The 16,148-nt window shown below is 33.3% G+C and overlaps 1 protein-coding gene across 4 annotated transcripts in view; it reads left to right on the top strand.

Moving 5' to 3' along the window:
* Positions 1–15,406, top strand: part of Dmxl1 (Dmx like 1) — a 148,040-nt gene extending 132,634 nt beyond the window's left edge. For all 4 annotated transcript variants that reach the window (XM_075968687.1, XM_075968684.1, XM_075968689.1 and 1 more), the window contains 6 exons: positions 3,219–3,346; positions 6,342–6,434; positions 7,578–7,669; positions 8,640–8,692; positions 10,494–10,711; positions 13,330–15,406. In XM_075968687.1, the coding sequence (XP_075824802.1) occupies positions 3,219–3,346; positions 6,342–6,434; positions 7,578–7,669; positions 8,640–8,692; positions 10,494–10,711; positions 13,330–13,554 (809 nt within the window). In that variant the 3' untranslated portion in view covers positions 13,555–15,406. The remainder of the gene's footprint in view (positions 1–3,218; positions 3,347–6,341; positions 6,435–7,577; positions 7,670–8,639; positions 8,693–10,493; positions 10,712–13,329) is intronic.
* Positions 15,407–16,148: the final 742 nt, after the last annotated feature.

The raw sequence follows: 16,148 nt of genomic DNA, 5'->3' as shown, positions 1-16,148 counted from the left end.
TACCCTCTGCAGTAAGGTTTGTAACCTTCCTGAAATATTGAAGGGACCTAATATACTGTCAACTCTATTGCATATAATCACCAGATTAATAGTTGGCAGTAACTGTTATTAGTCCCAGACTTAAAAAGATATCCCCAACTTCCACAGCTATTAGTAAACCAATTTTTATAAGTATTAGGTAAGAAAAATCATCACTGTCTTATAAGAGAGAATTTCCATAACGGACAAGAAAGAGACTTAGAAAATTAAAGGTAATTAAATTATTTGGATTTTTTCTCATTTGATTTCTTCCCCAGTATTTCTTCTTAGTCATGAACACATTCTCCCAGAAATAAGTTAGTTCAAGAATAAGTGCATATTATATAAGCAAATGCAACAAAGTAAGATTTCCTAAAGTCTTACTTTGAAACTCAGGTAATTCAGTAGGCCTTTTCTTCTCCAGATATTTTAAAAAAAACATTACAAGCCATTGCTAGGACTAAAAACCAGGCCCATGCTTGGGCTAGCCAAGCTCTATACCACTTTGCCAGTACCCTAAGCCACTATTTTTGAGTTTTTGTTAGAAATTGAGATAATACTTTTATAATTTCCTAAGTGAGAAAATACATTCTGTTGTTCTCAGCAACACTTCTTATGGAAGTTGTGTGGGTTTTTCTTTTCCCTACCCTAGGCAGGTATCCCACTCTGAAGGTAAACTTAGTGTGCTGTTAATTCAATTCAACTTATGACACTCTCTACCTGCAGTTAGATTCAGAAGCCACAAGTCAAGAGCTCAGATACATAAGCTTGTCCTCTGCCTCACTTAGTTCACTTCCCCTATACATCTGGCTATACAGGGGGTTCTCCCAACCTTCTCCTTTGGTTTGACTAATCTGCTAGAATAATTCAATGAAACACTTGGCTTATGTTTGAGACTTTATTGTAAAAGTTATTATAAAGTAACACAGATGAAAAGATACTTAAGATAAGGTCAGAAGAACAGTTTTTGTCTCCCTAGAGTTGGGTTCCTTTTTTCCCAAGATCTCCAAATATCTTGGGTTCCAGAAGTGATAGACAGTCCTTATTCAGCTGTAAGATAAACATGTAAGAGAATGATATAAACTGTGTACATGTTGCTAGGCCAGTTTTATTTCAAGTTGCTTTTTTTGTCACATAAAAGCACCTTAATGATTTAAAGCTGTATATCTGATTATGTGAATTCTCAAGTATGACATTCTAGTCAAAACCTTGGTAATATAACCAGTTTTTCTAATTATGTCTTATAAATAGGAGAGACTATTCTACCTATTCATTGTTAATGATCAAACCCAGCAAATATGGTCTACAGTTTCTTCCTAAAGTCTTTTGGCACTGTCCCGAAGCTCTCCCCATGTTCTTTTTCTTTTCTTTCTTTTGTTTTTTTTTCTTCTCCTTCTCCTCCTTCTCTTTCTCCTCCTCCTCTTTTTTCTTCTCTGCCTCCTTTTTCTCTTCCTTCTCTTGCTTCTCCTCCTTCTCCTTCCTTCTCTCTCCTCTCCTCTCTTCTTTGTTTTTTTTCCTGTACTCATTGAGCCAATTCTTTTAGTTTATCGTCCAGCCGTAACATAGTTTTCCATGTGATCCCTTCCATTGGAGAGGCTTTCCACAGAGGTTTTTGTTTTGGTTAATGAGTTTATCATTTCTCTCACCTTTTCAGTTTGGGTTATCTTGATCAATTCTCATTATAGAATTCTATTTTCTTATCTTGGGTTGACTTCATTTCATTTGACTTTTTATTTTTGTCCTTTTAATGTATATACATTAGCCTATAGGTGGTTTAAAGCTTTACCAAGATATTCATTAGCTTCTCAATGCTGTCATCAAATAAATAGTTGAGAGGACCAGCTGAGAAGAGAGGAATCATTTATTTTGGCTCATTATTTCAGAGCCTTAAGTCCTTTGTCACTTGAACAGAAATCTGGGCAGTGGAAGCCAGCTAAAAACCACAGAAATAGGATATGCTGTCCTTTTCAGCTAGTTTTCTATTGTGTCTGGTTCCCCAGCTCATGAAATGTCATGTCCCATATTTGTGGTACATCTATTATCTTTCAGTTAATATCCTCTAAAAATATTCTTACAAGCACACCCAGAGATGTGCCTCACTGATCTCCTAAATGAATCTAAACCCAGGCAGTAAAGATTAACTGTCACACTAAGGTAGTAGGAGAAAAATTTAAAGGTGTTTGCAGAAGCAAGACAGAAAGAAATTTGATTCATTGAAGTGGTAAATTACTTATTAGAGCTGAAACTTTGGTTATTGTCTTACTGTTTATAGTGAGTTGTGGTTAGATTTGTTCATACACCAGAGCCATTATAGCTTAGAGGTTTCCCAATTAGTGTTTTTAGCACTATAGATAATATTGGGAAAACGTAAACAGTTTTTAAGCAGCTATCCTGGGAGGAAAAGAAAAGAGTTCACATCCCCTCAACGAGTCCCAAGTCATTATGCTGCCGCCTTCACACCCCTGCCTAGTACACGACAAAATATTCTAAAACAGCCTGAATTCATTGCTATTAGATATTTGGTAAAGTATTAGTAAAACTCAACTAATAGCATAATTAGCAACTTGCTGGGCATTTATCTATACTGATTTTCATTATCCCTATTCTATACTAATTTTGACAGTTATAATTAATATAATTTGGGTGCCATTTATTATTTTGAGTGCTATATATAAATGATCTCAATCATTCTCAAAAATAGTGACTTATTTATTCCATAGTATAATTAGTATTATCAGACATTAGCATATATTTGAGATAATAAATCCATCAAAATAATTTTAAATTAAAATTTCTCCTTTACTATGGTATTTAAATCTGACCTTGTCTTAGAAAAATGCATAATTTTAACATTAATAATATGGCTGATAAAGGTTGATTCTTTAATAATCTCAGTAATTTATTAAATGTTTATTATAAAATATATTTATTTTAGACTCTTAAGACATTAAGATAATTTTGAGAAGAATCATAATTTATAGTGATCTAAATGTGTCTACTTTTTTGTTTGAAAACATATTCTCAGTCAAATGAAAGTACATCATGTGACTTTTCTTATATAAAATAAAACTTCAAAGTAAATTTATATAAATAGATTTTATTTCCTAGGTACTTCTTTGATGAATAATTCAATATTGTGTTAAGAATTTTTTCAAAAGTTTTTAAAATAAATATTTAATTTTTGTCATCTTACAATGCAGATCTGACAGGTGCTCAAGATGGGAGTGTCAGAATGTTTGAATGGGGCCATTCTCAGCAAATAACCTGTTTTCGATCCGGTGGCAATCCAAGAATTACAAGAATGAGATTTAACTATCAGGGAAATAAGGTACTATTGAAAATTAATTACTTTTCTTTAAAAAGCTTGATGGTGCATAAATTTACTAGCTTGAGAGTTTGAAAAGAATATTTTAACTCTTCTCAAAGAACATTTAAGTGTACATGATTCTTCCTGTAGGTTTGTGGTGCACATATATCACTACTAAAATTAAGTTAAATGTTCTCTTAGGACCAATGTTTTCCCTTATATTTCTTTGATTAGTGAAATCCATTTCTTTAGTTCCTGGAATATGCTCATAATATGATTCCGTACCAAGCAGCAAGTACAGTTTGTGGTGTGTCAGATCTGCTTAACCCATCTGCACTGTGATTTTTATGCACTTTAACACTTAGTAATATTGCTCTAGAATGGCAGGTCAGCAAACTGGATTAGTTACCAACACAACTTTTATAGAACTTTTTTTCGAATCCGAATTCTATTGTTCATTATATTTTCTTTGAGTATTTTCATCTAGCAGAGTTGAGGAGGCAAAGACTGTATGGTGGGCTAACCTTTAATTACAAGATATTTAAGAAAAATGATACTAGGAGGTGTACTGTGAGAGTGTTTCTCTTAGAAATGACAGGAAAGTTATACCCATGACAGCTAAGCAACATGGTACCTTAAACATTGACAATACCAATAGACAAACTAATGAGAAAGCAGAAAATTTCATGGGGCCCCTAGACAAAGAACTATAGGCAACTGATGACTACTGAGAGTAGGAAAATTTCTCTTCTAGGGACAAGCCTTGTAGTTGGTTATCCACTACAAAATGGTCAGCCCTAAAATCATATATACACAGCAATATTAAACAAACTCAGCAAGTTGCATTTATATATTTATACATGTATATATGTAACAATAATATAGGGCTGGAGAGATGGCTTAGTGGTTAAGAGCACATACTGTTCTTGTAGAGGACCCAAGATATCTAGCAGCTCAAACTGCCTATAACTCTAGCTCCAGAGGATCTGACCCCTTCTGTCCTCTTCATATGCAGACATACACACATACACATGAATAAATAATACTTTAGGTTTTGTTTTTTTAAAGAAGTTTGCCAAACCACCTCTAAACCATCCCTTTATTATCTGTTACTTCTCACATTGCTGCTTATTTCAAATTGCTTTCCTGAAGCATGTTTTTATAGGAATTAACAGGCAAATTAGCCTACTGTTTTGTCTTCTGGATCATGCTTCACTAAAAGTTTACACAATCTTAGATAATAGTATCTCTTGCCTTTTCTTTTCCCTGAGTTTCAGTTATGGTGCTTACAAAGTTCAGATTTCAAACATTTTCAGATTATAAGTGCTTGATTAGTTTAGTAAGTGCAACTATTAAAAGAAATACTGTTGTAGGAGGCTGCTTGTTTGTTACTGGCTGCTCAGCCCTGAAATAACCACACAGAAACTGTATTAATTAACTCACTACTTGGTCCATTAGCTCTAGCTTCTTATTGGCTAACTCTTACGTATTAATTTAACCCATTTTTATTAATCTGTGTATCACCATGAGACTGTGGCTTACCGGTTAGTAAAGTTCCGGCGTCTGTCTCTGGCAGGGCTACAGGGCCTCTCTGACTCTACCTCCTTTCTCCCAGCATTCAGTTTAGTTTTCCCCACCTAACTCTACTCTACGCTAACAGGCCAAGCCTGTTCATTAATTAACCAATCGTATTCACAGCATACAGAAGGGATTCGCACATCAAAATATCTTCAAAATCTGACACTTTTCTGGTATAAACATTTGCAATAAGAATATTCAACTTGGGCTGTCAGTTGTATTCCCTTTCAGTATTTATTATGTTTTCCATTTTAATTGGCGATGTGCTGTTGCTTCTAGTCTATGCATGTCAGTCCATAGTTCCTTTGATATATTGTCTTCCCAAAATAAAGTAATATTATGAACAACATAATTAAATACCTACAGAATAAGTAGTATCTTTTGTTTGTTTGTTTGTTTTTGAGAAACCCTTCAAGGTACCTCTTCCCAGATTTATCAGTATAACACTCAAACCTTTCTACAATTTGATTTCGTAGTCTGACTTATTTTTCAGCATTAACACTGCTACAGTCCTTCATATCGTCTGTTTTAAAGTACAACAAGCTTTAGTTCTTTGTCTACCAGGTATCTTGATAAACCCCTTAGCTTCGTGTTCCTACTTTGCCCATGATGTAACCGAATAGCACACCTTACTCAACAATTCCAATTAAAAGGGAAAAAATTGTAATTAATAGAACTATTTCCATAGAATTCTGCTAGATAAAGAATGAGAAATAAGTTGATGCCCAGCCAGACTATATTTCAAATTTGGTGGCTCATTAACACTATTTGAGTATATATTCCATGTTTATTTCAGCTGAAGAACAAACCTAGCTCTACTCCAGAAAACATAAAACTAGAAAAGAGGATTAGATAGTGGGGAAAGTATCTATAGCAAATATAAAAGCCGTAGGCTAATATACTTAATAATAGCTCTATCAGAATTCTCAGAAAAAATTAGAGAAGTAAATAAGCGATATGAATTTTACCAAAATCTCTAATATGTTCAGTAATCATCACTGAAAATTGAAAAAATAGCTATTAAAACTTGGTAAATATTTTAAATTTTGATAGTACTTAATATTTATTAATTAGTGTAAGAATAAATGAGTATTGAGTTCAAATTATTTTCCTTAAAATTTTGTTTTGCTTTCATCTTTCAACTTCTTAACATTTTTTGAACTTTATTTTGTGGGAGGAAGCCAAGCACATATCATGACTCAACATGTGGAGGTGTAAGTTTAACTAACCAAGTGTCTGATGTTTGCTTCTTTCTACACTGGAAGTTTTCTTAAAGTGATACCTAAATATAGCTCAAAACTAGATTGAAGCTTAAGTGAAATTAAAAGATAACAGTTGGTCAATCCAATGTTAAACATAGAGATAATGTGTCACACTGGGTATAAGGAGTAAATGTGTGCTTTTTATTTACACTAATCATGTAATTTCTTTTTTAAAGTTTGGAATTGTTGATGCTGATGGATATTTAAGTTTGTACCAAACAAACTGGAAATGTTGTCCAATTACTGGGAGCATACCTAAGCCATATCTGGTAAGTTAAATATTCCATATATATATATATATATGAAACATGGACTTTATGTTTAAAAATCAAAGCTGTGCTTGAGCAAGTAATATTACAATTAATAAATAAAATATGTCTAGTCTTATCTACTCATCACATATTACAACAGACTACTCCTGTTGTGTATAAAAATGACTGAGTGAAGTTGAGGAAGTTAGCATGCCCAGCACCGTTTTTCCAGAGATCCAGCCTCAGGTGACTAGCAGACCAACGGAATTATCAGATTGTTTTCCTGTATTTAGCTCTTATTAATGAGCGAAGTAGAAAGGGCATCCTGCTGCTGATCCTGTTGTTTTTTCATCTGTTAAAGTCTGTGCAGAATTCATAAAAATTTGCCTTCAGAAAATAAAAATGTTTCATTGATTTCCTTTACAGAACTAAACATAAGCAAAACATAGAAAAAGATTAAGGTTATAGATTATAATTCTGGTGATTCACCTGAGGTTAAATGTTTGAGTTCAGTATTGATCTAAATAAACACAAGGGAGCATTGCTAGGACTTCTTGAAAGACTTAGTTTGCTCTTCGCCTCATCGTTTTATTAGGCTACAGTGTGAACTGTGCAAGTTGACCTTTTGGAGAGACGACTGCTTTTCTTTTTTTAATTGGTGAAATGATCATAATAAGTTTGATTGAATTTTCAGAAGTTCTCTGAGCTTTCTTATTTTGTGATAGTAACTTTTTATTACTTTTGAACAGTTACTTTTATTTAAAAGTTTGAATGTTTCTGAACAATTAATGTCAGTTTAGCAAAGATATTTACATCTAACATAATCTTAAATCCTCGTATCTGACTTCTTGTAAGACAGTTTTGTTCTTGTTTGTTTTTTCCCCCACTACCTAGACCTAAGTAACTATTTGAAGTTTAACCTCTGTGTTTTCTTCTTAAGGTGTTGGTTGAACAAAAGTGAAAAAGACTGTTCATTAACTGTTTGCATTTTTTACAGAAAGAGATGGGGAGAATTATCGTGAGAGTTATTGTATTCTCTAATCTTTTTAAAGTTCAGAAGATTAAAAGAATAGAAATTATTTTTTAAAGACATAAAGTGCATGGTCACATTATGGAAATTTTACTAGCAACAGTAACATTTATTGTTTATAACCATTCCAGGCTTGGCAGTGTCATAACAAAACAGCCAATGATTTTGTCTTCGTTAGTTCCTCCTCTCTGATAGCTACAGCTGGTCTTTCAACTGACAATAGGTAAGAGATGGAGCTGAAACAGAAATGTTGTGTGTGGATAACTAAATTGTTTTGTTGTTGTGTATTTATTTGTCTCAGTAATTATGACCTAAGAATTTTCATCATAAAGATTTCTTATTTAAATCATTCTTAGTGCCATAAATTTAGGAAAATTCTAGTACCACTTACAGAAAAATCATTCTTATTTTTAATATTCTCATATTGATACTTTAGGAGAAAGGATTTGGTTGTTTGTAAAATGAACATTTCTTTGTATTTTCTGTATATTCAGAAAACTTGAAGCTGAAAAAGGTACAATTATTTATTGGCCGTATTATTTAGTTAACTTGGTTAGTCTTCATGGCTTTACTAGGTAGGTATTATCATTTTCACAGCAAAAAAATAGGAAACTAGGCCAATCTCTGTAAGTTTGCAGCCAGCCTGGTCTACAGAGCAAGTTCCAGGACAGGCTCCAAAGCTATACAGAGAAACCCTATCTCAAAAAACCAAAAAGGAAAAGGAAAAAGAAAATAGGAATCTCAGAACAACTTTATAGTTTGTAAGAACATCTCTGTCTTCTCCCTCCATATACTCACGCAGCCCATCCAGACACACTGAGTTTGCTGAGCTTCTGAAACTCAGATGTGAGCTTCACATTGCACTGAAAACTAGCTTCAGGGCTGTAGACTCTGGCTGTGTTCAGTAGATTCCACCTAATAACTAGCATCGTCTATGACTTGTCTATGTTAGGTATAGATAGATTAAAAATTAGTAAATACACAAGCAATTTCTATAGTCAGCCTTCAGTTACTATTAGTTAATAGCTTTTAAATTGAGTGTGACAACATATATATATATATATATATATATATATATATATATATATATATATATATACCTTTTGAACAAAGTTCAAATGTTTAATATTTGGCTTATTTTTTATTCTATTTTTGTGTCGGTTAAAAAGAAATCCCTTTTTTTCTCCTCTCAGAAACATATGTCTGTGGGATACTCTAGTAGCACCTGCCAATAGTTTAGTCCATGGTAAGTTTTGAAGACAACTTATCACATCTTGGACTGGGGATATAGTTCATTTGGAGAGTGCTTGTCTACCATACGCGCACTCCTAGGTGTGACCCTCAGCACCTAGACTAATATGGTGAATACATCAAGGTGTCAGGTCAGTACACTAAAACCAGTTGGTCCTCTGCACTAAATGAATATCTATACTTTGAAATTTAAAAGATCTTCTCATAATAACACCTGAAATAACTACTGAGGCATTTGTCAAACAAAATACACACAGGACATATATGTAGAAGGGGACAAATATAATTTAAAAACTCAAAGATCTAAATTAATATAGAAAATGACTTACATTTAGAGCTTTGAAAACTTAATTTTGTTCAAAATACTAGTTCCTCCCAACTTTATAGATGTAACACAAGTCTAATGAAATATAGTCAAATTTTTATTCATATCAGTAAACAGATTCTAAATAAAGTGTATAAGAAAATAGCAAATAACCAACAAAATACTGAAGAAAAACATTCAGTGGACTCACCCTGCATAATCAGAAATTAATGTAAAGCCTCAATAATCAAACATCGTGACAGTGGCTTTTAAAAAGTTACCGAGAGCATTGGAGAGACTAGAGAGCCTCATAGGCGACTTTATATATCATAGACTTTATCAGATAGATGTACAAAAGAATTCAATGGAGAAAAATAAGGTTTTTTTAAATAAAGTACTAAAACAATTGAATAGTGACATAGAACAACAACCCAAAATATCTTTGACACAGATTTCACTTTTCACAGAATTTAGCTCAGCATGGGTTGTAAAGCTTCATGTAAAGTGCAGACTTCTAGAAGAAACGGAAAAAATCTACGTGGCTTGGGTCTGGTGATGAATTCTTACATATAATACCAAAAAAACAGTTTTTAAAACAAAATGACAATGTTTCCAAGGACTTTTAAACAATCCCATTCTCACTATTCAAATGGCAAGTAAACATATAAAAGGATAATCAAGATAATCAGGAAATGCACATCCAGTGTGCTGCAAGTTATCATTTACACCAGCATGGCCAAGATTAAAGACTCAAGGTGTTGGTTAGGGCGTACAGAAACTGCAACTGCTGACAGAAGCAGAAAATGCTACAACCACTTTGAAAACAACTTAGTTTTTTAAGATTATTTTTTAATGTATATGATTATGAGTGCACTATCTGCATGTATGCATTTATGCCAGGAGAGGGCATTAGATCCCACTAGAGATGGTTGTGAGCCATCATGTAGTTGCTGGGAATTGAACCTCTGGAAGAGCAGCTAGTGCTCTTAACCGCTGAACCATCCAAGCCCCCAAAAACTTAGTTTTAATAACGTTAAACATAGACTGAGCGTGATCCATCTGTATGTACTGTTTTCAGTATCTGAAAGCTACAAAAAGACTTAAACAGGAATTTTCTTAGCAGCTTTATTTATAATATTTATAAGTGTTTATAGATTATTACACTTAGTAATAGATGCTATTCAACCGTTTGCTGGTATTGAGTCCAGTTCAACTTGAATTTCCTTTTCTTATGTTCTGACCACAAAACTGTAGGTGGTTTGCTGGAACAATACTATGGCTACCCATATTTCCTTTTCTCCAGGACCATGCTTCGTTGTCTTATGCCTAGTATCTCAAATTATTTCTTATATTGCATTTGGTTTTTAAATTGCCTTGGGCGGGACAGCAATCTTTATCCAATATTTATTTATTCATTCAATTTATTCTATCTTGACCACCTTGTGGTCTTTTATCACTAAGTGGTTTTAATCTTTTTTTTTTAAACCTTCAGCTTTTACCTGCCATGATAATGGAGCCACAGTCTTAGCATATGCTCCCAAACATCAGCTGCTAATATCAGGTGGCAGAAAAGGTTTCACATGTGTATTTGACCTTCGACAAAGGCAACAGAGGCAGCTTTTTCAGAGCCATGATTCCCCTGTTAAAGCCATTGCTATTGATCCAACTGAAGAATACTTTGTTACAGGATCTGCAGAAGGCAATATAAAGGTAAAAACATGGTATCAATAATATGGAAAAAAAATTACAAACTTAGGCCTTTAATCATATTGTAGTAATTTACTTAAATACTAGTCATATTATATTAGTTCTGTTATAATCAGCAGTGCCAATTACTATTTAATAAACCCTTTGATAAATAGAATTATTTTTAACTTGAAGTTTTACTTTTTTACTTGTTTTAAAAAATGCTTAGTTAATTCTTAAATTTTCTGTGGATCTTAGTATATTTCAGACATTAGAATTGGTTTTGACTCTTCTTTTGGTGATGTATTTACTAAATTAAATTTCTAGGTTAACTATAACCCACATTGCTCCTCTTTTTTCATATATAATAATAATATTCAACAACTCAGATTCCATAATTCTGGTTCAAGAATGTACCTAGATAAGCCCTGTTCATAGATAACTAAAATCTATTGTACTTAAATTTTAAAGTTGTTTAAAGCATTAAGCAGCTTATTTAAAAATGTTGAACAACTTATTAAAATGTATATTGCAAAATTCCACCTTAAAAATACTCAGCTGTGAAGTTCTATGTTAAGAAATACCTGTTGATTTTGAGGAAGATTCTGTGGGCCCATTGCAAAGAGGTATGCCAGTTTCAATTGGTCTTCATGATGTTGAATGGTCAGCAAGCCTAGATTTGAAGGATCTGATTTTTAGAATCCATTACATGAATGTGAGCATACTTAGTGCTAAATAAGATGAACTTCTCTTAGAACTGATAGGCTGTTTTCTTCCCCCTTAACTCTCCTTCCTCCCACCACCAAAAAAAAAAAAAAAAAAAAAAAAAAAAAACCAGAACTGCAGAATTTGGAAATGTTGTTATTTGTGTTTCATGGATGTTTTGTCTGCCCATATGCCAGTGCACCACATAACTTGCTTGCTGCTCCCATCAGAGAGTATTGAGTCCCCTGGAACTGGAGTGAACCATCATATGGGTGCTAGAAATCAAACTCATGTTCTCTGGAGGAGTGGCCAGTGCTTTTAATCAATGAGTCATCTCCTCGGCCCCAAAGTACTCTTTTTTAAAAAATAATAAATCCCAGCAGAATTATTCTTCTCTGATTTGAAGCCACTTTTTTATTTCAACCTGTGGCTGCTGGTAAAGGTTGTCATTGTTTCAGAAAGAACAAATTTAGACCTCCATCTGTTGTGTCCAGACACTTAGCACCTCCAGAGAAAGAATAAGAGACAAGACAAAGCACAGAACCGAGAAAAAGTTTTGTAATAAAGTAGAAGTACACCCTCAAGAAATAGTGTCACATGGCTAGGATTCTGGGTAATTTTAATAATGAGCAAAACTAATGGAGGAAAGGATTGTTCAGGAGGTGATCTACAGGGAAATCCAGGAATGGGTCTGGATTTTCCCAGAATAGGGTTTTCTCCCCCTTTTCTGTGCTTAAGGAGGTTTTTTTTTTGTTTTTTTGTTTTTGTTTTGTTTTGTTTTTTGGATGTGTTGTGATATCAGATACGTGATGGAAGCAGGCCATTTTGTCCACTGTTGGTCTGGAAATCTCATTGTAGTAAAGCAGAGTTAACTGTCATCTGTGTTGGCCATGTTGGTCCCAGCTAATGTAGTGAGTGAATTATCTTCTTTTTCCCTGTGCCTGCATAGTGTACCTCAAACAGACTTTAGAGTAGGACAGACTTTGATTTAGATCACCTATTTTTAGATTCTACTCTGATTCTGCAGTTTATATTTTAAGATATTTGAAAAACATATAGTCTAGGCTGGAGAAATGGCCCAGTGATCAAAAGCACAGGTTGCTCTTGCAGAGGATCCATGTTTCTCAGCACCCACATGTAGCTCTCAACCACTTGTAACTTCTGGCCCCCTAGGCATCAAGCACACATCTTATTTCACATACACATGCAGTAAGTCACCCATATACATCAAATAAAGATAAAGTTTTAAAGGTACAGTGTGTTTTAAGATGTATAATCTAACAAATTCATGTAAAGGTAATGTGGATTGGTGAGGGTTTTTTTTTTCAGATGTTTTCCTAAGAGATATAAAAAATTAAAAAGTTGTTATCTCCAAACCAGAAAAATATATCCTGAAAGCCTTTCCACATAAGTCATTAATAAGAGAAGCCATTTGGCATTTGATTTAAAGCAGTCACATTTGTCTTGATGGGGCTTACAATAGAAACTTTCAGAATTTAGTATTTTATAATTTTAGTAATTGAGTTTGTCTAAGCTTTACGAGGGTAGAGAGCCATAGATGTCAGTTTACTTTCATCCTTGCATCTTTTCTGATCTCTGAGTATTCAGTATAAAGAAGCAATACCCCATAGTAGCTACACAGCAACACCTTTCTAGTCACTGATGCAAGTTTCTGTTCTTTGTACTCAGGTTGTCTAATCTTCAGTGCATTGCTAATAATTTGTGCCCTTACAGGATGGACTTTGAATAATAATAAAAGCAGTTGATAATTGTATCCAGCCTATAGAGACTCAGGAAGCTGTGATCATAGCATATACAAATACTCTCCATCCTTGTAGGAATGTCTTACCTGCACAAGAAGGCAGGCTTACATTTTCTTTTGGATTATTGAGTCAATCACCAGTCCCAGTTTTCACTTTGTCCTTCGTATCTTTCAGATTTGGAGTCTTTCTACCTTTAGTCTTCTCCATACTTTCATCAATGAACATGCTCGACAGTCTATTTTTAGAAATATTGGAACTGGAGTCATGCAAATTGAGACAGGACCTGCAAATCACATTTTCTCTTGTGGAGCTGATGGAACAATGAAAATGAGGATACTGCCGGATCAGTTTAGCCCTTTAAATGAGGTGTTAAAAAATGATGTAAAATTGATGCTGTAACATCTTCACAAGAGGGTGTATGATTTATTATCTGCTTTGTGAAAGTAGCCAAAAGATGCATTACGCAGTAATCCCCTGTACCAAGGATAGGCTAATGCTTTCTGTCCTCATATTTATTTTATGGAGCTTTGCCCTTGATGCACTGATGCCTTAAAAGTTAACAAGTCAGTCAGAGTTAGATCCTATTGCCTAACATAGAATGTTAGAATGTATAAATAATGCTGTATTCATACTTATTTATAGTATATTTTAGTAAATATGTCATTGGGTTAAAGGAACTTTGTTTTCTCGTTGTTACACACCCTTCTGCAGACCCCACTGCACAAATTCTATTGACAGTAAAACTCTTTAAGACAGGTGCCGAGATAATACTCATCACTTATTGACCACACTTTCACTGCTTTATCACACAGACATCATAATTCTTTTCTTGTTAATAGTGAGAAGTTTATATATAGGTAAGATATCTCCATTAAAACTGCTATTGGGACTTAACAGTGTAAAAGAGCCAAGGAGTTCATTAGAGTTTTCCTCGTTCCCTTCTATAGCCCCAGATGTGTGTGTAAATGTATTTAATTGTATGTATATATGTGTGCATATGTGTATATATGTATATATATCTTACTTGATATTGTATATACACAAACAGAAGCTACAAGTCTTTTCATGTGTTTTGTGCCATAACACCTACTGCCACAAGTATAAAACCTTTCTTGTGATTTTCTTATATAAAGTTTTTTTAATTATCACTTTAATTTTCAAAGTCATTTTTAAGAAGAATTTCAAGATTACTATTTTAAAAGTGTTAAATAAGTCTTAGTAGGCAATAAAGATGTTATGTGGCACACAGACATTTACATTTATGAATTTGTCATCGTTTTGATGATCAGATATTTTACTTAAAATTTCAGTTTTCTTTCTTCTTAGATGAATTTAGTCTCAAAATTCTGAAAATGTATAGCAGTGTTTTTAGAAACACTGTGAAAGCAGTCAAATTAAATAGTATTTACAAATGTACAGTGTCCCGCAGATCTACCATTGATAGGAAATAAACCTTATATTTTATTATTTTTGCCAAAATACATTATTTTATTATAAAATTTGACCAAAATATATAAATTTTACAATGCGTATAACTATGCTAACCCTATTTCTGTCTGTTTCATGCTATATCTTTTCTGATTCAGAATTATAAAAACTTGATAAATACTTGATTTTTAGCCAATGAGACTGGCAGTAAGTAGATGGGGATAAGTTTTAAGGGACAGTTGTATACTACTTAGCTTAAATTTATTTTTAGTTAGAACTGTAAATGACCATTTTTATGTAAAGAAATATGGAAAACTATTAGGAATTAAAAAGTCAAAGCAAAGAAATGAAGGGCTGGTAAATGAATTTTGTAATATCCTCAGGATACTTTTATTATAAAAGTATATTGTTACAGGTTTTGTAAATTATATTTCATAATTTTAAATATAGTAAGCAAGTTACAGTGAGAACACTGTCATTATAGAGAGTTTATATACACATAGTAACCTGTACCTGTAAATTGTGCAATAATAATACATGACTATTTTGCCATGGAGAAATCTGTGACAACATTGCAAACAATATTATTCTTTGATGTAGCTAAGTTATTTTTTAGTAATCTCTTCACAAATCAAGATTCAAAAGGCTTTAAACACTTTCCATCAGAAAGAAAATTTATCATGTGTATTAAACAAAAGGCTTTGGGTATGAACTACTGAGCATTCTAATTGAGGGTTTATATGAATAACCACAACCACATATTATGTAAGCCCGTATGTATTTACATCCAGAGTCATATTTTAAATAAACAATCATGTAGTGATTTTTTGCATGCTTTTATTTTAAGTATTTCTGCCAGTTTAGTTGATTTTACATTATGTGATATTTTTAAATTCAGAATTTCTATATTTGTGACAGTTGTAGAGAGAATTTTCTTAAATACCTTCGCATTCTTTTCTGCATTTTTTTTTTACTTAATGGGTAATCATTAACAATGGTGACTTGGGGTTTCTATTTCTGCAAGGAGACACCATGAACATCGCAATTCTTCCAAAGAAAGCACTTAGTTGTGGTGTCTTGCTCACTGTTCAGAGGTTCATCCATTATCATCATGATGGGACATGGCAGTGTACAGATATACGTGGTGCTGGAGAGATAGCTGCTATGTGTTGATGCAGGCAGCAGGAAGTAGACTGAGACTCAGCCTGAGCAAAGCATGAGCAAAAGAGACCTCAAAACCTGTTCCCATAGTAACATACTTCCTCCAACAAGACTACACCTACTTCAACATGGCCACACCTCCCAATAATGAGGGCCATCCCCCCCCACACACACACACTTTATTTTAAACAACTATAGATAGGAATAAAAATAATTGAAATAAGTAAAGATATATACACATAGAGTTAAATTTTTATTATTCATCCAAATGTAATGAACACATCAAATACACTTATATGCTATGTTTCTGAGAATGACTGTTACAGCTTTTTTTAACATAATTTTTTTATTGATTCTTTGGGAATTTTACATCATGTAATCCAATCCCATTCATTTCCCAGCCC

Source organism: Microtus pennsylvanicus, chromosome 4 (assembly GCF_037038515.1).
Source record: "Microtus pennsylvanicus isolate mMicPen1 chromosome 4, mMicPen1.hap1, whole genome shotgun sequence".
Classification (NCBI taxonomy): domain Eukaryota; kingdom Metazoa; phylum Chordata; class Mammalia; order Rodentia; family Cricetidae; genus Microtus; species Microtus pennsylvanicus.
The sequence above is the reverse complement of the archived record's forward strand: the minus strand, read 5'-3'. Positions and strand labels throughout refer to the sequence as shown.